Raw genomic sequence first — 25659 nt, 5'->3', positions numbered from 1 at the left:
GGGTTGAACAAACCCATAGCTTGCTCTGGGAGTTCTATCCCTATCTTTACCATTTTCCCGTGACGAAAAGAAATCTTTACCATTTTCCTGAGACGAAAAGAAATCTTTACCATTTTCTTGTGACGAAAAGAAATCTTTACCATTTTCTTGAGACGAAAAGAAATCTTTGCCATTTTCTTGTGACGAAAAGAAATCTTTACCATTTTCCTTCGACAAGAACAAATCTTTACCATCACCATTTGTCTGGGAGGAGAAGAAATCTTTACCATTTTCTTGCGAGGAGAAGAAATCTTTACCATTTTCCTGTGACGAAAAGATTCTATCCCTATCTTTACCATTTTCCCGTGACGAAAAGAAATCTTTACCATTTTCCTGAGACGAAAAGAAATCTTTACCATTTTCTTGAGACGAAAAGAAATCTTTAACATTTTCCTGCGAGGAGAAGAAATCTTGACCATTTTCTTGCGAGAAGAAATCTTTACCATTTTCCTGTGACGAAAAGAAATCTTTACCATTTTCTTGCGAGAAAAAGAAATCTTTGCTCAACGAGACCGATTTTCTAGCCACGCCTCCGTGGCTAGGGTGGGGCAGGGATCAATTCTGTTCAATCAGGCTGGGGGCGGGCCACATGTTGAGGGTGTCAAAGTGGGCGGGGACTGTGCGCAGAGCGTCCTGCGTAGAACGCAAAACCGAACAGTCCTTCGGCTGTTGTCGGTAGGTGTCGACACAGGCGATGTTGAGCTTGATGATTTCCATGTGCGTCTTGTAGCCGGAGGTGGTCAACTTGATGATGGTGTATGTGTACGTAGAGAGGGCAAGGGGACTTGTTGTATTTTCTCTATCTACAGAATTCCAGGCCGTATTTAGAGGGGTCGGGCCTTCCCCACCCCTTAGAGTTTTACTTTCCTTCTTCTCTGTGGGCTGGACTTGGAAAATTTGGAGCATCCACCCCCTCCTTTCTAACGTAAATCACTCGGGCCCCCTCCTTGATAAAATCCTGAGAACGGGCCTGCTCTAGAACTACATCTACTATAGGTAGATACATAGTTACATAGATATATTAACATAATTATGTACCGATGTACATACCTAATGTACGTAGATACTAGTGCACATAAAGACATGCACATTATTTACTTACAGAAGATGAAAACTCGTGCATAAAAAATGGTATCTGTATCAGTGTATCTGCATTATTGTTACAAAACAAATAGAACTTAAATCATACACTACACAGAGTGTTAAAAATAGAATAAGATAACTTTCAAACGAAAATTAGTGGGTTCAGTTCCTGCCCGAGGCGGATTTTATCCTAAACCGATAACGTTCGTTCTCGGAACAATTGGCTTTCTCCTATCCTGTCTTCCTTCTCTTTTCGCTTTCGGAAGGATAATACCTTAGCACATCTCTATGATCTCTATCAAACATCCTGAGAAAATAGATATTCGGAGAAAAGATTTCACACTTTCGAATCTTCTAAGTAGGTACGAATGGACCAGGTAATTTACCTAGGTACCCTACGTCCAAATCTAAATAGACAAAACCCATTTGAAGGTTTCATTATTTTCTTGTCAATTGCTTTTTTTTTTTAATTTTAAAGCAGAAAAAAAAGAGGGAAAAAGAAGAGTTTATTTAAAAAAAAAAAAAAAAAAAAAAAATGTATGAATGAAAACAACACTATTATCTTATTTATCAATTAACCCTTCTTCATGGCCTCTCATGTGGTCCGTGGAAATTAGGCCGCAAGCCACGTCATTCAATAGTCGAGGACACTCGGGCACGGTAGTGGGTTAACATTATTTGATATCAGTTTGGCAAAACTGATGTGACCTAGATAATTTAGAGACAAGGTAGAGAGAATGAGAGGTGAATATAGAATAAGCATAGAGTAGAATAGAATATGTAGAATAAAATATCTACCTTTACTTATAGAATTGAATAGAATAAGTATAAGTAGGTATTGTAGGTAAGTATAGACGGTTCATACTTAGAATAGAATAAGTAGGTATTATGGGGTTAGGTGGTAGAGAACGCCTCCGGCGTTAACCTCGCCTAGTGGTTACCTTCCACTCAAGAGTCTATTATTATTATTATTATTATTTACAATTTACTAGTAAGTATACCTATGGACTTCTATTATAAATGGACCGGGTAAGTTTGTAATTTTTTTGGGTACAAACATTGAATATGACCATTGAAATTGAAATTTAATTTACTGAAATTTACTGTGTACTTTTTAACTAATAAAAGTTCAAAGGATAAAATAAAATGGGTTTTAGGTTCAGTAACCCACACATTCAATATATCCCAAAAAAATAACTTTGAAAAATCCCTACTAGCTATATTTCAAGGCAAATCTTGCACCACTATTGTCTTTAGATCGAATTGCTTCTGCAATCTGTTCGTTGTCTGTTCAAAAGCTTCACAAAAAGGGGTGTCAATTCAAAACTCCCATTAGTGGGTGTCAACTGATCCTCTGTCATCTCGACTTCATAGGATTCAAATGGTTGGATGAACCCACAGCTAGCCCTTGGTGTTCTATCCACATCTTTCAAATTCTCCCTATCAAAGGGTTGAATAAGTGAAAAAGTGGGATAGGTTATGGGATAAACTTGTGATTACATCATTAGAATGAGGGCCATATTACGTACACTGTTAGGTACGCTTCCCTAAAGAAAGGGTAGATAAATGGTGATAATTTGATAAACTAGAGTCAAATATGAATGTGTTGAAATATCCTACCAATATGACTAATGACTACAGGTATTAGGTCACCTATTAGACCGAAACTCACCCGCAATAACCGAATAAACCGCCATTGATTTAAAACTTTATATTTCAATCCCGTGAAATTATTTCGACTATCCATTCGTGTTTACCGCAATTTTCGGACGAACCAAACTGAATTTTTGCACAAAGCACGAACACGGAACGCAAAATTTATCTAATTTCATTTTTCTCTTTTTGTTTTGAAAGATGAAGCCCTAAGCCGTAAGTCGTCACGTTGTTTTGGTGTTTGCCAAAATAAATTTCTTCTATCTAAATAACAACATAACACGTGTTTTCTGAGTGGTGGATTTGGTGGGAAATTAGAAATAAATAAAAAATTAGGGAAATTCATAGATACCTAGTATAGCTTGCACGCCGTAGGTCCCCGGTTTGATTTCGGGTGTCAGTTTTTGGCTCTCAAAAAGGGAAGTCGATTTAAAAAAAAGCTCATTAAAAAAAAGAGGTTTGATAAAGGGACCTATAACTGCTAAGGTCTAATCGTCCCGAAAGCGAAGAGAGAATGAAGACAGGATAGGAAAAAGCCAGCCGTTCCAAGTATGAACCTTATATCCGTTCAGGATAAAATCCGCCTCGCCTGGGCGGGACAGGACCCACGACCTAGCGCTTACAAGACAGACGCGCAACCTTACAAGCTAACCAGGCTGGCAAGCTGAAATTTTGGCTCTCAAAAAAGGGAATAGAAGAGTCCGCTCAGAAAAAAAAAAAAATCTGGATAAAAAAGTTGACATTTTGGTTCTTACCTCCATCATAAACCTTGACATAACTGTAGCGGGCTTCTAGCTTGGGATTAATAGTCTCATAGACTTCAAGGAAATGCTCCATCTTGTGCTGAAAGTCATCCAGTGCTTTCTCCTCGCTCATGTTCTTGTAGTCCTTGTTGAATTGAAGCATCTCCTGGAAACATAGAGAAAAGAAAGGATAAGGATTATAGCTATTATAATTAAACTATTAAACGCAAAGCATTAAACAATTAAACGATATTGTTTTAAAAACCCGCTGTATAATTAACAGTGAACAGATAATATTTAAGCTCATCCGCCCATCTAATTGTTCTTCATTCTATGTCTTCACAAATATCATGTGTTGCTTTGTGATAGGCGCTCATTTGTTTGTTTCCTTCTTTTACCTTTTTTCTTTCGTCTATTCTCTTTCCTCCTCTTTTTCTTTTTTCTATTTCTTCTTTTCCTTCCTCTTCTTCTTCTCTTCTTCTTTTCTTCTCCTCCTTCTTCTTCTTCTTCTCCTTCTCCTCCTCCTCCTTCTTCTTCTTCTCCTTCTCCTCCTCCTTCTGCTTCTCCTTCTCCTCCTCCTCTTCTTCCTCCACCTCCTTATTCTTATTTGTTTACATAGTCCTACATATTTGATTATTTGTTTTTTGCTAGCTTGAAATGTTAACGAACGTTTCGAATTTCGATAGTCACAGCACAACCTTGCTTGAAACTTGAACTGTTTTCCTTCTCAAGTTTCACAACAAGCGTACGTGACTGCAAAATGTCATTAATTATAGTCATATTTTGTATGTTTGTTGTTTTGTTTACCAACTCTGCTTATCCACTATCTCTATTGTTAGGTACCTATATGGATATGTAGACATAGACCGAGGGCTCTATAGTCATAATTATTTTGTTTGAGGCGACAATAGCAATATTTTGTATGTTATGCATATTTTGTTTACCAACTCTGCCTGATCTACTATCCGAAGCGAGGTCTAGGACAGCAATTTCCAAACTGGGGTCCGAAGGATTGTCTAGGTAATTGCTCCTTGGTAAAGTTGAGTCACATAAACTATAGTAAACGGGCCACGGAGCCTTGACAATTGAAGAAAGGGGGCCCAGGTAGGAAGAAGTTTGGGAACTGCTGGTTTAGGCGACTAATATATCAAGTGACGGTAATTGTAATCACGTGACGATCATACAGGCAAAGTAGATTACATACACAAATGTTCATCCGCGCTATCTACACTGTTAAGGTCAATATTATGCTGTAGGTATAGTAGGTAGGTATATAGGTACCTCATATGTCATAGGTACTTACCTACTTATGTAGGTAGGAGGTAGGTACCTGGTACCTACATACATATGAGTATGTAACCTGGTACCTGATTATCTTGGTAGTAGGGGAGAGTGTGAGGAGATTTGTTTATCACAATATAGCAGTAATAAAGGTACACCTACTAATTGTCTTATCTGTTATAATTGACCGTCAATAGCCAAGGTAATAAGTGCCAAGCTGACGAGTCCTTGTTGAGAAAAAATAAACAAATATAACATGAAAATCATCTGATAAAACCTGACGTTTAATTACCTACCTATATACCTACAACTTTGCAGATTTCAGCAGAAAAGAACCCTTTATGGATGGTTCTTTTCAGAAAAGAACCATCTTTCAGCAGAAAAGAACCCTTTATGGATGGTTCATCTCTGCTTCATGCTGTCCAACCATCGGGTGGATGTAAATGGCCTTAGCATTAGTAGACTTACCACCGAGGTGTAAATAGAACACGAGTTTCTTTGCTCTCATCAGTTGAAACTACCATTTCAACCAGTGGGTAAAGAAACTCTCCTGTCATGTATTTGTACATATTGAGCATCAATAAAATACACTCGCCCACAAAATTACTTAGACACTCCGAAAAATGTCCATAACTTCGCTTCTACCTTTCCAATATGGATGGTATTACTAGGGGACGTCCCAAATATGGTTTTCAGTCATATGTGATACATTTTGTTGGCCAAAATGTTCGTCAAGGTAAACAAGATTTTCCAGGATAACAGAATTCTTACTGAAAGGTCTTGAACGAGGAAAGGCCATAAAAATGAAACTTAATGAACATTTTGACCTACAATATGTTGCTCATATGATTGAAAACAATATTTGGGATGTCCCCTAGTAATATCATCCATATTGGAAAGGTAGAAGCGAAGTTATGGACATTTTTCGAAGTGTCCAAGTAATTTTGTGGGTGTGTGTAGGTATGTAATTCCTAACTTAATCCATGAATTGTCTTTGTCGATTTGATTCCTTAGCTAGTTTTGAGTGTCTTAGTTTTGTCTGTTTAGAACTGAGTCCAGGTATATTGAGTCCCCTGAAAGGACGATTCTCACCTGGTTTCTTATTGAGGAAATACCCCAGGAGACATCGCAGGACCGCCTGGTGACTCACTACCAGGAGATTGTCCTCTCTCTCCAGCTCCAACAGGACTGGCCTTATCCTTTGCATGATATCCACATAGGATTCCCCCCACGGGTATCTGTACCGCAGTTTATCCTGGTCGCGCCACGCGAACTCCTGAGGGAACTTGTCCTGCATTTCCTCATAGCTGTAACCCTCGCACACTCCCTGGAATAGAGAGATACATATAGGATATAGGGGAGTTTGTAAGAAATAAAACATTTGAGCGGAGCCGACGCGGTGGCAAAAGTATAAGTAGTGCTTTATTTAGACTGTCAGCTTAGAACAAGTTGTTCTATTATGCCCACAGTTTAATGGAGCACCTCTTTATTGATTTTTTTTTAGAGGTTTGACAGAGGGAACTGTAGCTGCTATGGTCTTATCGTCCCGAAATCGAAGAGAGGAGGAAGACAGGATAGGAAAAAATACTCATTTTCCTCTTCTCAACAAACAATACCCTTTTCCTCTTCTCAACCCAAACAATACCATTTTCGTCTTCTTAACCTAAAACAATACCATTTTCGTCTTCTTAACCTAAAACAATACCATTTTCGTTCTTAATCCAAACAATACCATTTTCGTCTTCTTAACCCAAACAATACCATTTTCGTTCTTAACCCAAACATTATGTGCGGCCACTTTACTTACCGCGTCCAATTCGTTAAGAGCCGGAATGGCCTCGGAAGTCGCATGAATACCGGCCACAGTTTGTTTGGTGCGCCTCTTCTCACTCGTCCAGATGTGCAGGTCTGGTCCACACAACACACATGGTCGACGCCGTCGATCGACGTTGTGAATCTATGTTGGCAGTGTGGACGGTTTCAGTCGACATCGATCGGCGTCGACTAAGTGTGTGGATACAGATTTTTTTTCGATTAGGCGCTGTAAGGTCGTTCGCGCCGAAAGCTTAACAAAGGGAAAATATGCACACACTTTCCCAAATATCGCCTTTTGTCCCAATATCATGAATAATTTATGAACCGAATGTAAATTGAGATAATTAAATCTTAGAATTATCTCACAACAGTTCATTGGACAAAGCCAAATGTCAACACGAAAATATAAGATGTTCTTTTTTGTGAGTCACTTGTGAACAAAAAGGTGACGTGAATTTGAATAAATTATATTAGGGCCCGTAGGTAGGTACCCGTAAAAGCAATGAATGCAGTTACCTATGTTTTTTTTCCTCCAAATTTTGAATATTTCGAAAAACTTTGTACCTACCTACTGGACATGGACAATATATGAAAGAGTCCGTTCTCTCTTCGCTTTCGGGACGATAAGACCTAGCAGTTAGTAGTTCCCTCTATAAAATTTCTTCTTCCTCCTCCTCTCGTCCAGATGTGCAGGTCTGGCACAGCTGCCTCGTTGAAGTGGCGGGCTAGAGCGGCGGCATACAGGCGCCCTCGGGGAGACAGGTCGGCATCGCCGCCGATCCGGCCGAGAACATTGAACTCGCTCTCACCATGCTGAAATGGGAAGAAGGGGGTTGAAAGGTTACAAAAAGGGACGACTTGTTTCTATTGTGTCCAAACATAGTCGACCGGCCGTCAATCGATGTGTCGATCGACGAGGAAAATCTATGTTGTCGAGGCAGTGTGGACGTGTTATAGTTGACATCGATCGATGGCCGGTGTATATACTGTGTGGAATGTGGATACACCTTTGTAACTCACTCAGAAAAGTTTGTAACTCACTCAGAAAAGGGGCCTCTACGAAGCGCCATAGTTCATAGTCCTTTCGCTACTGAGATTTCGACATTTTTCAATTCGCCTACAATCATTCTTAACTTACAATGTTGTGCTTTTATGGACTTGAAGTTGGCACGTACCTTGTTTTGTTCTGGACGTTTCGGAAGACGAGTCTGTAATTTAGACCCGGAACGTCCAGTACTAAACAAGGTATATACGTGCCAACTTCAAGTTCAGAGAACCACAACATTGGAAGTTCCACTCTGTTTGAAATAATTAAAATTAACTATATATTATTTTTTACTGCCTTTTTTTAACATTTATCCTCTAAATCACTACATGAGTTATACAACGAAACCAGACCAAATCACTAAGCAGCCCAAGACACGTGTTTCGTCCTTATTTGGATATATAATTATTGTTACAATCCTATATACAGTTCATAAAAAAAAACTTTCAGTTAAAATTAGTCTAGTAAATCGGGTGTACAAGAAGATCAGCTCAGCTATATGGTGACGAATAATGTGTTTTGTAACTTACCCTAGAGAAGTAGAATGTTTTTGGAGTTGGACGGAAATTAGAGATGTAACTCAACACTTCACTCTGCAGGGGACCATCGATGAATCGGACGTTCATATTTTCGCCTGGGGGGAAAAAATTAAAATCTAAAATTAGAAACCTACTGAAAAAGTGGGATAGGTTATGGGATAAACTTGTGATTACATCATTAGAATGAGGGCCATATTACGTACACTGTTAGGTACGCTTCCCCAAAGAAAGGGTAGATAAATGGTGATAATTTGATAAATTAGGGTCAAATATGAATGTGTTGAAATATCCTACCAATATGACTAATGACTACCGGTATCAGGTCACCTATTAGACCGAAACTCACCCGCAATAACCGAATAAACCGCCATTGATTTAAAACTTTAATCTTCAATCCCGTGAAATTATTTCGACTATCCATTCGTGTTTACCGGAATTTTCGGACGAACCAAACTGAATTTTTGCACAATGCACGAACACGGAACGCAAAATTTATCCAATTTCATTTTTTCTGTTTTCGTTTTGAAAGATGAAGCCATAAGTCGTCACGTTGTTTTGGTGTTTGCCAAAATTTTTTTTTTTGAGCCCTTAATTTTAGTCTTGTGATTTTCTTGTTAAATGACATTCTCATTCTGATACGGATGTTTAAATATGAAACTAAAACTACACTGTAAATATCTTCCTACCCGAAAAACAGTAAGTAATAAGACAAATGTATTTTTATTTTTAAATCTTGTTTTATTTCTAAAAAATACTTATTGCTAATTTATCAATTTTTTCAACTATGAAACGTTAAATCTATTAAACTTTCTTACAACTAAGACATAATTGAAAATTTCTTCCTCTGCCTTGGTAGACTTGGAAGCAACAACGAACGTAAAAAGAACAATTTCATATGAAAAAAAGTCAATACATAATATTTCTTATCAAAAAATAATAATTTTGTACTTACTCGATTTAAATCTAGGTATCATTTTCAAAAGCGCTCTCTATCTTGTAGGAACCTTATTCTTATCAGAACCTTATTTTATTCTTAGAATTATCAAAATATCATATCGCTCAAAATTATCTCTCTTCTGCTAGTAAACCCGAAATTTTTACGCGGACTGTAAGTTCCTAACTAGGAAAACATGTAGGAACGTACCAAAGTGTCCTTGGAACTCTCGTAAGACCTCTAAAGGTGTTAAAATATTTTAACTTGACAGACTAAGCATCTAACGAAGCAGTCTTTAGAAACCCCTCGAAACCTTTGAGAGGTCTTGAATTTGCAAGCTCGCGTCGCGTTAGGTGCAAATTCAAACACTAAAAATAACGCATATCCAGTTCTCAAAAATAAGCCTAGAGAAAATGTAAAACGTTAGACTAAAAGAAAAGAAAAAGACGATATAAAAAGGGAAAAAGGAATCACTCTTTCTTGCTATAATGGAAATTCCTTTTAAACTTTTTTGTGTATAAAATAAATGAAAAGAAAAATCAAAACAAAGATCTTAATGTAAAATGTAAGAGGAAGAAAACAGACCAATAGGTTCGGTTAATACAAGAAAAAATAGTGGCACAATTAAAATACTTTCCTTATTGGATAGGGAAAGTAAAAAAAAGTAATAAACTATAGAAATACTTATTCTACGAGAAAGAGTTGATTGATATCTCGTAATTTGAGGGGAAAAAAGCGTTTTCTACGTAAAGATAACTGATAGTTTCCCTAGATACTTGAAAGTAGGCTTAAAATGGATATTGATAATCACATCTTAACTAGGTTTAAGTAATCGATCTACCCAAGGAAGGTCACAAAATAAAATAAGTAGTGTCCTATACTTACATGGGGAAAGAGACAAAAAACTATTGAATAACAATATTATGATCTTTGAAAATGTGTCTAAGGACTACACATGCTTTGCTACAATGTCAAATTGGAAAAAAAAAACTATAATAATAAAAGTTCAAAGGATAAAATAAAATGGGTTTTAGGTTCAGTAACCCACACATTCAATATATCCCAAAAAAATAACTTTGAAAAAGCCCTACTAGCTATATTTCAAGGCAAATCTTGCACCACTATTGTCTTCAGACATGATCTGGCAACGAACAATATTGAGAACTGTGACGTCACAAAAAATACAGTATTATTATCATTCTTATATGTGTACGCCATTTAGGTTTTAGGTGCTGGGTCAACACGAGAACACCAGAAAGTAACCCGTTGAAATATTTGCAATCGAAAAACGAGTACAAATAAATATTTCTTACCTTGATGTTGTGCTCGAGGATTTCTTCATCTTGTACGATAAGTTCGACAAACAGAACTTTGAATCCCATCTTCCTAGCGAAATAGTCGTGAATTTGCTTCCTCTTTTCCATGGTGGCTGTAGTGCCATCGATAATCTGTAGGGAGAGAGCAATGAGATGATTAATAAAATCACTATTGTATTACTCATTGTTATTATTTTTCAGAGTTTTGTTAGGGGTGACTTTAACAACGGAGGTCTTTCTGTCCCGAAATCAAAGAGAGAGGAAGGACAGGATAGGGGAAAGCCAGACGTTCCGAGAACAAACCTTACCTGGTTGGGATAAAGTTCGCCCCGAGCTGGATTCGAACCCAAGATATTACTATTAGAACAAGTTCCTAATTTATTTATTCTCACAATCCGAGAGAAGGAAATTTATCCATCCAGTCACACAGAACATTCTAATTCATAAATTAAATAAAATTATTGAGGAAAAACGTAAAACTTGTCTCTTTTTTTTGTTCCACGAACATTACGAACAACGTCTTTTCTGTTTAACAAACAATAAAGTGTATTTTTGGCAAAGCATGGTGTCGAAACGTCAAAATTACGCTTAGAGGAGCACGAGATCAATTCCGCGTATTTTCGCGATGACAAATTTGATATTCGCGAAATTTTGTTTTGAAAATTTAGGAGACTAGCAGACGGTAACGGTAACCGTCCTTCGTATAAGTTATATTGGTATTGGAACGCCTGGTATTCTGTCCTTCTTGAGAGGTGGTCCTTCTGAAGACTCACTTTCCGAAAATGGAGAATTGTGCCATGATTCTTCATCTTAGCCTTTTACTATTTACGAATTCTCTTTTACTTTTCTTTAGTTAGTGTGGAGATGTCTACAGCACCCGTAGAAGGTGATTCAGTCGTCTCCACTAAAAATAAATTGAAGCTTTGTTTGGTAGGTAACAAAAATGATGATAAAAAAAGGGTTATAATAAAAAAAAAAAAAAACAAAATAATGTAAACTTGGTATGTAAACCTAACCCATAAATGTATGTCCAAATATGTAAGGAGGCCTTGATTAGATTGCGGGGTGACTTAGTCCTAATCCTAATACTTTTTTTTAAAGGTTTGACAGAGGGAACTGTAACTGCTATGGTCTTATCGTCCCGAAATCGAAGAGAGAAGGAAGACAGGATAGGAGAAAGCCAGCCGTTCCGAGGACGAACATTATACCATCAGGATAAAATCCGCCCCGGGCGGCTGGCAATCCTAATACTTGTACCTACATAAATATGAGAAAGATAAACAAGGTACAGTGAATTTTACTCTGTAAACTTACAGCAACTTCACCATCGTTCTTCAGCCACTTGGTCGCGTCCTCTTGCGCCTCTCTAGCGCTCAGCTGACGGATATTGTAACCCTCTGTATTATCTACGCGGAAAATATCATGACTGTTGTAGAGTTCCAGGTGCTTTCTACGGTAGGCGCTCACACTGAATACTGTGGAGGAGAAGACAGAGAAGAGAGGGAACATTTTAGATTTAGACCCATATCTAGAACATTTTAGATTTAGACCCATATCTAGAACATTTTAGATTTAGACCCATATGTAGAACATTTTAGAACCAGAGATTCATGTTACACCATTTGTTAAACTTTCAGAGTACCTACCTATGTTAAAAGCTGTGTTTGATAATCTCATCTTAAAAGCACTGAGTTCGGCAATAGTCTCCGAAGGTTAACAGGCACTTTAACTGAAGATTGTAGACCCAGGTTTTATTGACATAAAATCACTCAAAAGGTTTAAAAAGGAAAAAAGATGAGTGTTTCACCACCGTTTTCATGTCTGAAACAACTGCCATATTAGACGACTCATGTCATGTGGTCTGTGTCGTAGCATGCCCATCCCGTATAGTATGTCCCTCATAAGATGGGCACGCAACTTTCCAGAGGGCAACTTGCTCATGATGCTGGTGGACAAATTATATTTAAGACCACCCAGGTAGATAAAATATGAAATTGTGGAAGGCCTAGTTTTTACTTTGAAAAGTGTGAATTAATAAACTAAATGGCTCGTTGGCTTACCTTTAGATTTATGGTCGGTCCAAGTTAGATATCTGCTGAGCTTGTGAGCCAAAACAGTCTTGCCTCTCGCTGGCAATCCCACCAATGCCACCACCAGGGGAGTAAACTGACGTAATCCTGAAACAGAAAACCATAGAAGATAAACAATTAAACATGTGTTCCAAATTTCAAGAAAATCGGACGGCTTCAAATTATCAAAATCGACTCTCCTTAGTTTCGGGACAATAAGACCTTAGCAGTTACAGTTCCCTCTATCACAATGCCACCACCAGGGGAGTAAACTGACGTAATCCTGAAACAGAAAACCATAGAAGATAAACAATTAAACATGTGTTCCAAATTTCACGAAAATCGGACGGCTTCAAATCATCAAAATCGACTCTCTTCAGTTTCGGGACAATAAGACCTTAGCAGTTACAGTTCCCTCTATCAAACCGCTTTAAGTAAAAATACATATTTCTACAAACTCACCCCCTAGTTATGCTAATCTACTTTTACATAATAGAACATTAGATGACATAATACATACCTACATAATTATGTAGGTAAATAGATTCATGTATGACACAATACCTACATGGGTAATACCTACCTAATAAGTTTAGATGCACTATAATGCTATAGTCATATTAATAGGAAAATCATCTGTATAAATTTCCCACCTGTTTGGAATGTGATAACAGGATGTGACACAAGATACCTGTTGTGGTTGGACAGCATTCAATTCCCCCGATTTTATACCGATTCCCCCGATTGCAAAATTTGAAGCCAGAAGGGTATGATTCTATTCCCCCGATAGAAAAAAAAGGTATAGTTCTATTCCCCCGATGACTAAATCTGAGCTAATTATCCACTGAGATGTCACCTATCAATCAGGGACTGAATATCAGCTCGTGTAGACAGGTTAACCCATCTGTCTATATTATTGTCGCCTGTAGATACCTAATCTGTAAATCGATAGTACCCAGGGCCGTATATTTAGGAGGGGCGAGGGATTCCAGGCCCCCCCATGAACAATTCTTGAAATCTTTTGAGTGATTGTAAATAAATCCTGTTCCTTAATTTTTAATTACGTAAGACGTGGTACTTTCTTTTCTATTTCGATAAATGTGAATAATTGCATTTTATACCTACTTACAATTTGTACAATTGTACATCTATATAGGTACGTCTCAGCTTAGGAAATGGTACATTTCTGCTGGGCACCTTCAATAAAATCCTGGATACAGGCCTGATAGTACCTAATTAAATAATGTAGAATGGAGATATAGCTGATATAGGCCTGAGTGTGGGTAGTCTTATCATTTTGTCAACAAACTATAGACTCCGTAGAGATAGTAACCAAATCTGGTAAGTAGACCTCTGCTGGTTGGAGATAAAATCTATTGCGTTCCAATTAGAAATGTGTGAAGAGTGAGTGAGTTAGAGAGAAGAACTACTCATTTCACTCTTTTGAATTACTCTTTCCAATGGACTTTCATTTGATTCAGAGGACTGAGTAGTTCACTAAAGAAGTTCTTAAGAACTCTCTCTTTACACACAATATCTACCAATTGTGTTCTAAATTGAAAATAGAGCCCGGTTGAAACTACTTTCTATCTTGGGAACTGATTGCACAGCTGATAGCAAAATTTTCCATCGTGCTTTCCAATGACGTATTTCAGCTGATAACAGCTTTTGAATGATGAAACATACAGGTATTTTACTGTCACCCTTTTAGGCCTTTTACAGGTTGAGTTGGGCTAAAACGCAATATTATTTTTTTGATTGTTATGTAATCTAAAAAAGACTAAAAATTGGAAGAACCTAATAGAATCCATCCCATGTCTTTGTTGTTTGTGAATGTATTCTTCCGTCGGTCGTCCTTTTCTCATCGCTTTCAGTAAGACCTTAGCCCTTATAGTTCCCTTTATCAAACCAATTAAAAAAAAAAAAATGCCAATCCAAAAACCAAATAATCTCCTTGGTACATACCCCTAACATGGCTCCCCATCTCCATATTCTCCATAGTCAACCTGACACGGACGTAATAGAACAAAAGAAACACTTGCCACCAAGACCATCAAACCGTCGAAACACGACGCACTAACGAAACACCTCGTAGAAACAGAACGCACTAAAAGAAACATTCAAACAAGAAACCAAAAACGCAACTAAACCAAGAGAGATTTTAGTGGGTTTGGTGGAACAATGACAATATGAAGGACTTTGAAGGATACCATCGTCAATAGATAAAGAGGAGGGATAGGAGGAACCTCTGGTCAATATTCCCTTGGGTTAAAATAACCTGAATTAAGAGGAACAGCCGAATGCTTCTTATGGAACAACATTGCTTGAAGAACATTTTATTGTTCTTCATGGGTAATTGTTTTTTATTTGTGAATACTTGTCCTTGCAATGGCCAATGGCGTCATTATGGAAATTTGGAACATTGTGTTTTGGAACGAAGGGAAATGTTGGCAGAGTTCATATTTATCAAACAATTTCGAATGGATATGCTGCGTTAAACAACACTGTATTTTACTCTTTTTTTGTGCAAAAAATAGCTTTATGGTCGGAAGCAAGATTTAAGTTTAAATTTAGTTCAAGTTAAACTACTAGGTTAATTCATAAGATTAAGCTACCTGATTGCTGATTGGTTGATATGGAAATTTGGATTAAAATTCAGCCAAATATCAGTTTTAACCCAAACCAATTTTAAACTTGAATTGTGATCCGAGTATACGAGCCATTAAGGGGCTAATTTTAATGTTGGATTAACAACGTATGAGGTCCTACAGATTACAGATTATAATAAGTTAACAAGCATTGGGTAAGACCTCCTTCAGCTTCAGAACATTATTTCCTGATGGGGTTCCACGTGTTGTTAATCGGAGTGACTAAGTACAGTACTCAAATTCAAACCAATTTTAAACTTGAATTGTGATCCGAGTATACGAGCCATTAAGGGGCTAATTTTAATGTTGGATTAACAACGTATGAGGTCCTCCAGATTACAGATTATAAAATAAGCTAACAAGCATTGGGTAAGACCTCCTTCAAAACATTATTTCCTGATGGGGTTCCACGTGTTGTTAATCGGAGTGACTAAGTACAGTACTTAAATTTAAGTATACCTATTACCTACTACTTAGATTTAAGTACACCACTTTTATTGGCACATTATGATTCATCAAGCATTGATTAATCGATATCAATAAGCATCAATCTGATAAGAAGAGACTAACTACCGCAAAAGTCATACAACTTGATTCACTGTTATAACTTGAGCTCGAGATAGAAGTTTGTTTAGATTCTGGCAAGCACTTTAAAAGGCCTTAAAATATTGAAGTCATCCTTTAAATCTCAATGTGGGTTATGTGGGAGGAAAACCTCCTTGATCCTTACATCATAGCCAGAGCTTTTTCAAATTTTTTAAACGTCAAGATTTCAAGACGTCCTTAAATTTTTTGAGCTCTCTAAAAAAGCATCTATTTCTCGGCTCAAGTTGTGGGATTTTACGGTAGGGAGGTATATTATGGACATTTATACCTAATATCGAAGTGAATAGAGAATAATAAAAGCTAGTAAACACTGTCCATTTCAAACCTAAGTACAAGGGCAATAAAATCATAAAAAACAGCGAATCTAACAAAACACGTGCCTTTTCCCATCATACATTGCGCCCAATACATATTTATGTTTATGTGCCTTGACGTTTTATGTAACTATCTACTTGCCATCAGTGTTTTTTTAAAGGTGACTCAGTCGTTTTGTTCGCCTGATCGCTTGTAGCAAAATCAAGTTTCTCCCGTATCAGTGTTCTAGTGTTATATCGGTTTAGAACTCCAAATTTCCACTTGTAAAGTGCTCAGTTGAGCGAACTACAGTCTACAGTACTCTACTAAGTGTGATAGTGTTTTGAACTTCCTCCGGTGTTTCTCTTTTTGCTGAAATGTGTCGTTCGCACGGTAGTGATGAAGTTGGTGCCAAGGTGTTTGGTGAAGTTAAAAGTGGAGCCAAAGCTGACACCGGTCGGAAAACAGGTAATGCTAGAGCGATAGTGGGTTGATGATTTTCTCTAGTAACGTAGCGTAGGGACGAGATGCTGCAGAAATGTTGCACTAGGTTACGCTGACGGCAGTAAAACAGAATGGCCCTTGTTCTTTGATAAAATGGTCGAATTCTTTTTAAATTTAGATAAATATCTACACTTATACCTCAGCAGTTGCTGAATTGGGGTCTTGGCCTTGAGCTTTGGCATATATTTCAAATGGGAAGAACTTAAAAATACTTCATGTACCAATAATGGTTTAGGATTACTCTTTGTATGTTTTTATAAACTAACTAGCTGAATTCCGTCGCTTCGCTCCGGAATCCCGCTAGTTCATCCCGAATGGTTATATTCATAGGTAGGATTAGGTACTCTTTGTATGTTTTTATAAACTTATAAGTATGTATTGTATTGTGCCTTTAAATGACCACCAAATAAAGGTTTATTTATTTATTTATTTATTTTATCTACACTTGTCTGAGAAACCTCTGTAACTTGTATGAGAAAACTTTGTATCGCATTAGCCCAGGCTTCCTAGCTGGAGGTCACGGGTTGAGCTCCCGCCAGAGTTGGCTTTGAGCGGGGAGTTTTTTCGGGTTTTTGATGGGATTTCCAGTTTCACTCTTCTTTGCTGACGGTGTAAAAAAATGGAAAAGGGATTGATGTGATAACTTGTATTTTGTAATGTATCTGTCTTATGTGTACAAACGTCCCGTCAATAAATATATATTATATTATATAAATTATAAAAAAAAAAAATGGAAAAGGGATTGATTAGAATTCAAGCACGATCGTGCCTTCACTCTTGCACGACGGACAGGTATTTGGCACGAATCGGCATGCACGAACCGGCTTGCAGGATAGATGTGTAGTCCCCTTAGAGTTCACTAGATTGCCAATAAATGTAGCGCATAAGCATAATGGGAAGCACAGTGGCACATCTTGTTCTGACAGACTAAACTTGTGCTTACTACTTATGCTTATGAGAGTTAGGAGACACTTAGTGATGCTATAGCCACAATGTATGCTGTATGCTGTAGTCCTATAAAAAAAAAAGTGTAAGTTAAGTGTGAGTGTTGGCAAACCAAAAATGTCATTTAATAGCCACAATTTTCCTAACATAAACTGATGCGATCCCATTACAACCATTTAGAAAAACGAATTGCATCTGACTTCTCTTGTGCACCAACTTGGTGAATAATTGGAAATTTGCCAAGGCAACCTGTTTTCTCGACTCAAGTACCTTATTATAGACAATTATAATACGACCGGGGTTCTTGGTACCTGGTACCTTATACTCAGCTGGCTAATTATGTACACACCTGGCTTATTAACGACCCAAGTCAAGTTCTGCCATGGTCAATTGGTCAATATGGGTACCACTACCACCTGCCCAGTCACGTGACCTTTTCAAATGCAAAAATTTATTACCGTGTTCCCAAATTGAGGCTCTGTGGTTGGTCCGAAAGAAAATTTGAAAAAGAGCAAGACAAGATCTGCGTGCAGGAAAAAAACTGGTCAATTTAGACTGGTTAATCCGGATGAAATCAGGATTTCTGGAGAAAAAAACTCTGGTACCTACCTATACTGAGGAAAAAAATCTCTGGTACATGTTATAGATTGTTATAAAGGAAAACCACGTTTGGGCTGTTAGCCAATTGTTACTTACAAGCTATAAGACTTGTTTGACCATTAGGTTCTAACTTCTAAAGCAGCACCCATAGTATTGTGAGACGACGATATACATATTAGGTACTATATGGTCGATCTAAAACCATACACTGCAAACAGTTATCGACCTACGAATAGTGACCTTATTAACCGTACCATAATTAACCAGGGCAAAAACGAAATTACTTTTGGAAAACTCGTAAAAAAATGCTGTTAAATGCATAAAGACACATAAATGTCTTGTAGGTACTTTATAATGAACGGAACAGTCACCAGTCTGAATCATGATCAAACTCAAGACCATAATGATAATGACGAACTGACGGACTGACTGCCATACTTGGTATCACGTGATTATTAAGTCTACTCGTACCACGCAGTCACTGACTGATCTTCCTGAGGGGAATAGACCAAGAAACCACAAGAACTTCTGTGTAAAAAAACACGGAGACTTGTTTATAAGAAATTTGAGACGTGACTGGAAAATCTAGTAGTTCTGAGAAGTTCGGTCTGTCTAATATTCGAACCAAGTACCTAACTATACCTATATGTACAAACCAACTTGTTGTATTCGTTGTTTCAAATGTCTGGACATCTTGTTTGTTGGTTTTTTCTTTGTTTATTAACATTTTACCAACTGATGATAATAACCATTAAGAACATGAGACAACCATATTAGAAATAGAACTCTGTGTTTTGTAGGTTCATAACATGAAAATTGAACTAATCGAAAATGTTCAATATTCCTAAAGAATTGAAAGGTGCAAGGAGCATCTCCAACAAAAATTCATGAGAATTGAAAGGTGCTAGACTGCTAGAGACATCTCCACCGAAAATTCCAGAAAGACTAGGTGATATCATATCAAAATACCAATAGAGCATTCTATTAGATACCTAACAATCATGATAAATCGAAATCATGTAAGTATAGGACAAAACACATTGAGTGTAGCTGATAAATTATGTAATCAAAGTAGGTACCCAAACATCTGATTGTGATATTATGCCAATTTTATCAATCGTTTTATTCAATGAAAAGTTCCAGCTGTTTTGAATAAACAACAGAAAAAAAAGACAAGAAACTACCTATAGCTTGTTTACAAAATATGATGGGTAAGAAGGAAGGGAAATGTTGGCAGAGTTCATATTTATCAAACAATTTCGAATGGATATGCTGCGTTAAACAACACTGTATTTTACTCTCAGAGAAATCGTTTATTCTGGAATTTCTAGATAAGGTCGGACTGCCATTTAATTTGCTCTCAATTATGTGTACCTACTTGTGAATTTGTCTGGTCTTGGTAGATAAAGACACACCTTTTCCAGTGGATGCCTGGATGCCATACGCAAAAAGCCTACTCCGAGACTTAGGTGTGTGGGCAAAAAACAGCCCTAGAGGATGGGTTAAGCTACGAATCCAGTTAATGAAGAGATATTCAAAAAGTTCAATCGTTATAGCAGTTACAGTTCCCTCTGTCGAACCTCTTGAGAAAAAGTTCCTTTAGGTACAAACCAAATGAAGCACCTAACAGTTAGAGGAGAGCCATTAAATCCAGTCCTGGACTCATTATTTTGTTATCATCGTGTACTATTAGGAAACAAGTTGTTAATTGGATTGAAAAAATTCCAAATATATGTAAATTGGACAGAAAAACAAAATTACGCCAACTTGTATCTTGTTATTTTATCTCAGGGACGTTATTTTCATCTATCATAACCGTGGTATTATGACATGAGAAAATTGAGAAATCCCTCCGAATTCTCATGAATGACTTTGGTGAAAACGCGCCTTGAATGAAATACGATTATGCCTACAATCGTGTACTATACGTGTACCCTGCCTCGGTGGCGGTGATACCAAGTATGGCAGTCAGTCCGTCAGTTCGTCATTATCATTATGGTCTTGAGTTTGATCATGATTCAGACTGGTGACTGTTCCATTCATTATAAAGTACAAGACATTTATGTGTCTTTATGCATTTAACAGCATTTTTTTACGAGTTTTCCAAAAGTAATTTCGTTTTTGCCCTGGTTAATTATTCACAATTGCGACGTTACATACATAATTGCGACGAACAACTTTTGCGTCGCAAATCCAGGGACAGAGAAATCGTTTATTCTGGAATTTCTAGATAAGGTCGGACTGCCATTTAATTTGCTCTCAATTATGTGTACCTATTTGTGAATTTGCCTGGTCTTGGTAGATAAAGACACACATTTTCCAGTGGATGCCTGGATGCCATACGCAAAAAGCCTACTCCGAGACTTAGGTGTATGGGCAAAAAACAGCCCTAGAGGATGGGTTAAGCTTCTACGAATCCAGTTCATGAAGAGATATCAGAGAAATCGTTTATTCTGGAATTTCTAGATAAGGTCGGACTGCCATTTAATTTGCTCTCAATTATGTGTACCTACTTGTGAATTTGCCTGGTCTTGGTAGATAAAGACACACATTTTCCAGTGGATGCCTGGATGCCATACACAAAAAGCCTACTCCGATACTTAGGTGTAGGGGCAAAAAACAGCCCTAGAGGATGGTTTAAGCTTCTACGAATCCAGTTAATGAAGAGATGGTCGAAAAGTTCAATCGTTTAGATTGCCTTAGGTCCTTAAATCACTTTTATTACTTTACCCAGATAATTCAGACAGTTCTCCTATCCCGTCTTCATTCTTTCTTCGACTTCGGGACGATAAGACCTTAACAGTTCCAGTTCCCTCTATCAAACCTCTCCAAAAATAATTCTTGGACAGGAGGAATAATGCTCTAAGTATATCAACCTGGTGAGAATGTTTGCAAATTATTTTGCCAGTGATTTCTTTTTTATCAGCAGAAAGTGACCACGTGATTACATCAGCCTTTACTGCGTGGTGGCTTACGTTGTGGACTGTTTTAGAAATTTCATCATTGGGTATTATTAATAACATTGTTAGGTAATAAAAAACCCTGTCAATTGCCATTGCCAGTTGATCAAACAGTAGGTAATCTGTCATTGTTTGTAACATTGCATAAGGCAACATGTAATGGACTCGTCAGGTTGTGAAGTGTCCAAGGTATTTCATGTAACTATCCAACACTGAAAAAATACATTTTATAATACCCACAAGGAAAATTCCTTGCTTTTCAAGCTAATGCAACAAGATAATCCCTTTCCTCATTTTTTAAGCCAAAATGTAACTTGCGGGGGATCTTAGACGCATGGATTTTTGATTTCTAACTTTCTAGGCGTTGATTCACAGCCCTAAAAGTTGGTTAAAGCTACTAGGGAGGGAGGATTAAAATGTGTTCCTCCGAAGTTAGGCTCTCAAAAGAGATAGATAAGGAGTTTATGTACGTATCAAAGGTTCAAAAGTTTATCACTATCAGTTCTACTCAGCTCATTAGAACCTCATCATCAGTACGTAGGTTTTACTGATAAACTGATGTCCTAATCTAACCCACAACTCTCCTATACACGTGTCTTTCAACGTGCTGACTGCTATGAGATTGCAATGTAAAAGATAGCAGTGGGTCGAACGTTTTGATCGAATTTGCATGATGGGTGTGTTAGGAGCATAGTTTAATAGTCTCTTAAGCTGTGTCCACACTGTCCATGTCCACACATAGACGACGCTGTCGATCGACGCATGAGAAAATTGAGAAATCCCTCCGAATTCTCATGAATGACTTTGGTGAAAACGCGCCTTGAATGAAATACGATTATGCCTACAATCAGTAAAGTTATTGTTACCTATAAGTAGGTACTAGGTAACACTATCAGTGTTATTACTAGGTACCAATATTGGCAAGGTCCAAATTCCGAAGAAGCTGTTGACGTCTAACCAGCAAAAAAAGGCCCAAGATGTAAATAACAACACACCGTAGGAGCATGAGTTTCAGACGTGTTATAGAAGGTTCTAGGTTCGACTTCCTGTGTTATAGGAAAATTTTGCAGTCCGTAGTTCGATTCCAAATAATGTTCCTAGCTTCCTAGTGTGGGTAATTGTTTACCTCTAAATCAGCCATTCTTAACCTATGGTCCGTGGACCACTAGTGGTCCGCGAGAAGGTTTCAGGTGGTCCGCGAGAGATACCCATTGTCACATAGCGTGTACAATGTACAATTGATTGCATATACACACATAATCTCAAGTGGTCCGCGAGATTTTTGGTTTATCAATAGTGGTCCGCCAATTCTAAAAGGTTAAGAACCCCTGCTCTAAATCATCTTGATTTAGAGCAATATCAGAAAGTAGGTAGGTGCCAGCACTGCCAGTCTAGTTAGCTTGGTGGGTAGAGCTTCTGCCTTGTAAGCACTAGGATTCCCGTCCGGGGCGGAATTATACTTGAACGGATAATGTTCGTTCTCGGAACGGCTGGCTTTCTCCTATCCTGTGTTCCTTCTCTCTTCGATTTCGGGACGATAAGACCTTAACAGTTACAGTTCCCTCTGTCAAACAAGCAGGTAGGCACCTAGATAGTTCCTTGATGTAAGAGCTTTGATAGAGGGAACTGTAACTGCTAATACTTAGTTCCTTGATGTAAGAGCTTTGATAGAGGGAACTGTAACTGCTAATACTTAGTTCCTTGATGTAAGAGCTTTGATAGAGGGAACTGTAACTGCTAATACTTAGTTCCTTGATGTAAGAGCTTTGATAGAGGGAACTGTAACTGCTAATACTTAGTTCCTTGATGTAAGAGCTTTGATAGAGGGAACTGTAACTGCTAATACTTAGTTCCTTGATGTAAGAGCTTTGATAGAGGGAACTGTAACTGCTAATACTTAGTTCCTTGATGTAAGAGCTTTGATAGAGGGAACTGTAACTGCTAATACTTAGTTCCTTGATGTAAGAGCTTTGATAGAGGGAACTGTAACTGCTAATACTTAGTTCCTTGATGTAAGAGCTTTGATAGAGGGAACTGTAACTGCTAATACTTAGTTCCTTGATGTAAGAGCTTTGATAGAGGGAACTGTAACTGCTAATACTTAGTTCCTTGATGTAAGAGCTTTGATAGAGGGAACTGTAACTGCTAATACTTAGTTCCTTGATGTAAGAGCTTTGATAGAGGGAACTGTAACTGCTAATACTTAGTTCCTTGATGTAAGAGCTTTGATAGAGGGAACTGTAACTGCTAATACTTAGTTCCTTGATGTAAGAGCTTTGATAGAGGGAACTGTAACTGCTAATACTTAGTTCCTTGATGTAAGAGCTTTGATAGAGGGAACTGTAACCGCTAATACTTACAACAAGATTGATCGTTCTTAGATCAGTCTCAAGTCAAAATTGACTAATCAAATGCCTTGAGACTATGCTTAGCACGAACTTAAGAGCCACCATTTTGTTCATAAATATGGGTGTAAGTGTTAAATGCTCTCAACCCGATCTTCCGGGGTTCTCATACAGTAGCATCTAAGGAATGGGATACTTTTTCCTCAAACCTCATCTGATCATTATCGAAATTGATACTTAGTTCCTTGATGTTAGAGCTTTGATAGAGGGAACTGTAACTGCTAATACTTAGTTCCTTGATGTAAGAGCTTTGATAGAGGGAACTGTAACTGCTAATACATAGTTCCTTGATGTAAGAGCTTTGATAGAGGGAACTGTGACTGCTAATTCTTTGACGTAAGCTGTTATGCAAATGATTTTTCATTAGCTTGGGTAGCCAAGTATCTCGTTGCTATTTGACCAATCAGAATTGTCGATTTGTCTCAGAGACCGGATCTAATTCCAATGCCATTCGCCTCGTGTGTGCCCAGTGCCTATTGCTATACTGATTTATTCAAGCCATGGGTAATGTTCTAATCAACTATGGCTTCAATAGGAAGTTCCTATCTGTTCCTATTAGGTTTCAATAAGAAAACATCCTTCTTGGTATCCGCATCAATGTTCAGGTATTGTCTTCAGTGAGTTTCCTTCTTGTACCTGGTATTTCCTCTTTGGCTGGAACGACAATGCTCCTAAACTAATTATGGACTATGACTCTCTTCCGCCTTACCAAAGAACCTATGCTTTAGAGCTGGAGCTATCCTTTCATAACCGCTAGCCACGCATACCAATATCAAGATCCAAGAATTAGGTATGAATACGTTGCTGCAGGACACAACTTACAGGACTTAGGATAAGTTGAAGAAGACGTGTAGTGTTTCTTACCTTTCTGAATAACGCCCTTCTTGCAATCATCTTCCAGATCGGAGTTGTCCGACTCAAAGTTTCCAGAATCAGTTCTATATCGTCCTCCCGTGACTTCATCGTCAGAGCTGGAACACTCGGAGTCATTCCTGTAGATGTCCTTCTCCAGGTTCTTCATGGGAGACATGGTGAATGCGTGTTATGAGATAAGAATAAATGAGAAAAATATAGAATATTGGCAATGTGTAGAAGCTGTGGTCTTCAGAGAACCACGTATGAAACGACTAGATTATCAAGAAAATACTTCTCGTGAATCAATTGGAAAATGCCTAGAACGCCTTGATTCGCTACAAGGATAGCAAACACAACAACTCTGAGAAATGGTCCGAACTTGTATGTCTAATGAACGACTGTAAATCTGCCCGCATTTCAACCTTCCGTCTCACGATGTCTATGGACTTAGCCAGTGTGCCGAATGATCTGACAGGGGTCCCAAATAACTTGCGATCAGAAGGGTTTGGTTGGGAGGTTATTTCTCTGAAGGAATCACGCAGTCCATAAAATGGTACAAGTCACTTCGGCAATGAAAATGTCCACGAAACTTTGTTTAAATGTCTTTTAATTTAAAAATGTCTCTTTATTTAAATTTTATTTCCTTTATATCAATTATTAATGTTCAGTGAATGTATTGAGCACAGATACAGCTAATAAATTGGCGCTTTGACGTTGCTGACCAAATGCCAGCTCTCACTTGATGACGTATTAGATTTTGTGTTATTTGCCGCACGCGTTAAGTTTAGGTGTAATTCTTGTGCCTCTTCGTGCAGTCTTCGTCGAAATGGAAAAACATTTTCACTCTCAATAAATAAATAGAAAAAAGGTAAAAAAAATAAACTAAGCTCTAGTTGAGAAAATAAATGCACTCTAGATTGGGGGAATATAAGAAACGCAACTGTGGCAATTAAGAAATTTGAGAAAAATATTCGAGCTCAACTCAGCTTAGGAAACAGTGTTGACACGGTGAAATCAGGCAGAATACTGAGGCGAAGGACAAACACCAGGCGGTTTTGTACATTCTCAACTCGCGAGCTAGTCGATAAGCAATGTGAGGGAGGGGGAGGAGCACAACGCATGCTTCTAGAGAGAATATTGTTCATTCAAACACAACAACAAACTCACGCCTCAGGCTTGATACTTTGGGGGGGATGAAAGGGTCAATTAACACCCTATTTTATTAACAAAAATTCTAGCTCTTAAGTCACAAGTCACTGAAAGTCAGACTGAAGTGAAGTTTGGCCAATCATATTTATGTTTGAAATCATTGCTTCAGTGCTACT

The 25659-nt window shown here is 37.8% G+C and overlaps 1 protein-coding gene across 1 annotated transcript; it reads right to left on the bottom strand.

The window, feature by feature from the left end:
* Positions 1-337: 337 nt before the first annotated feature.
* LOC103506102 (6-phosphofructo-2-kinase/fructose-2,6-bisphosphatase-like) lies at positions 338-25338 on the bottom strand. Its single transcript, XM_026821233.1, has 10 exons — positions 24344-25338; positions 12509-12625; positions 11763-11923; positions 10446-10580; positions 8190-8393; positions 7302-7427; positions 6607-6699; positions 5883-6126; positions 2652-2664; positions 338-823 (listed from the first exon to the last, which is right to left on the bottom strand). Exons 1-10 carry the CDS (start codon positions 24507-24509, stop codon positions 595-597), a joined length of 1488 nt encoding a protein of 495 aa, XP_026677034.1. The 5' UTR covers positions 24510-25338; the 3' UTR covers positions 338-594.
* Positions 25339-25659: the final 321 nt, after the last annotated feature.

Source organism: Diaphorina citri, unplaced genomic scaffold, assembly GCF_000475195.1.
Source record: "Diaphorina citri unplaced genomic scaffold, Diaci psyllid genome assembly version 1.1 scaffold214, whole genome shotgun sequence".
Classification (NCBI taxonomy): Eukaryota; Metazoa; Arthropoda; class Insecta; order Hemiptera; family Psyllidae; genus Diaphorina; species Diaphorina citri.
This window is presented reverse-complemented; position numbering and strand designations above follow the sequence as displayed.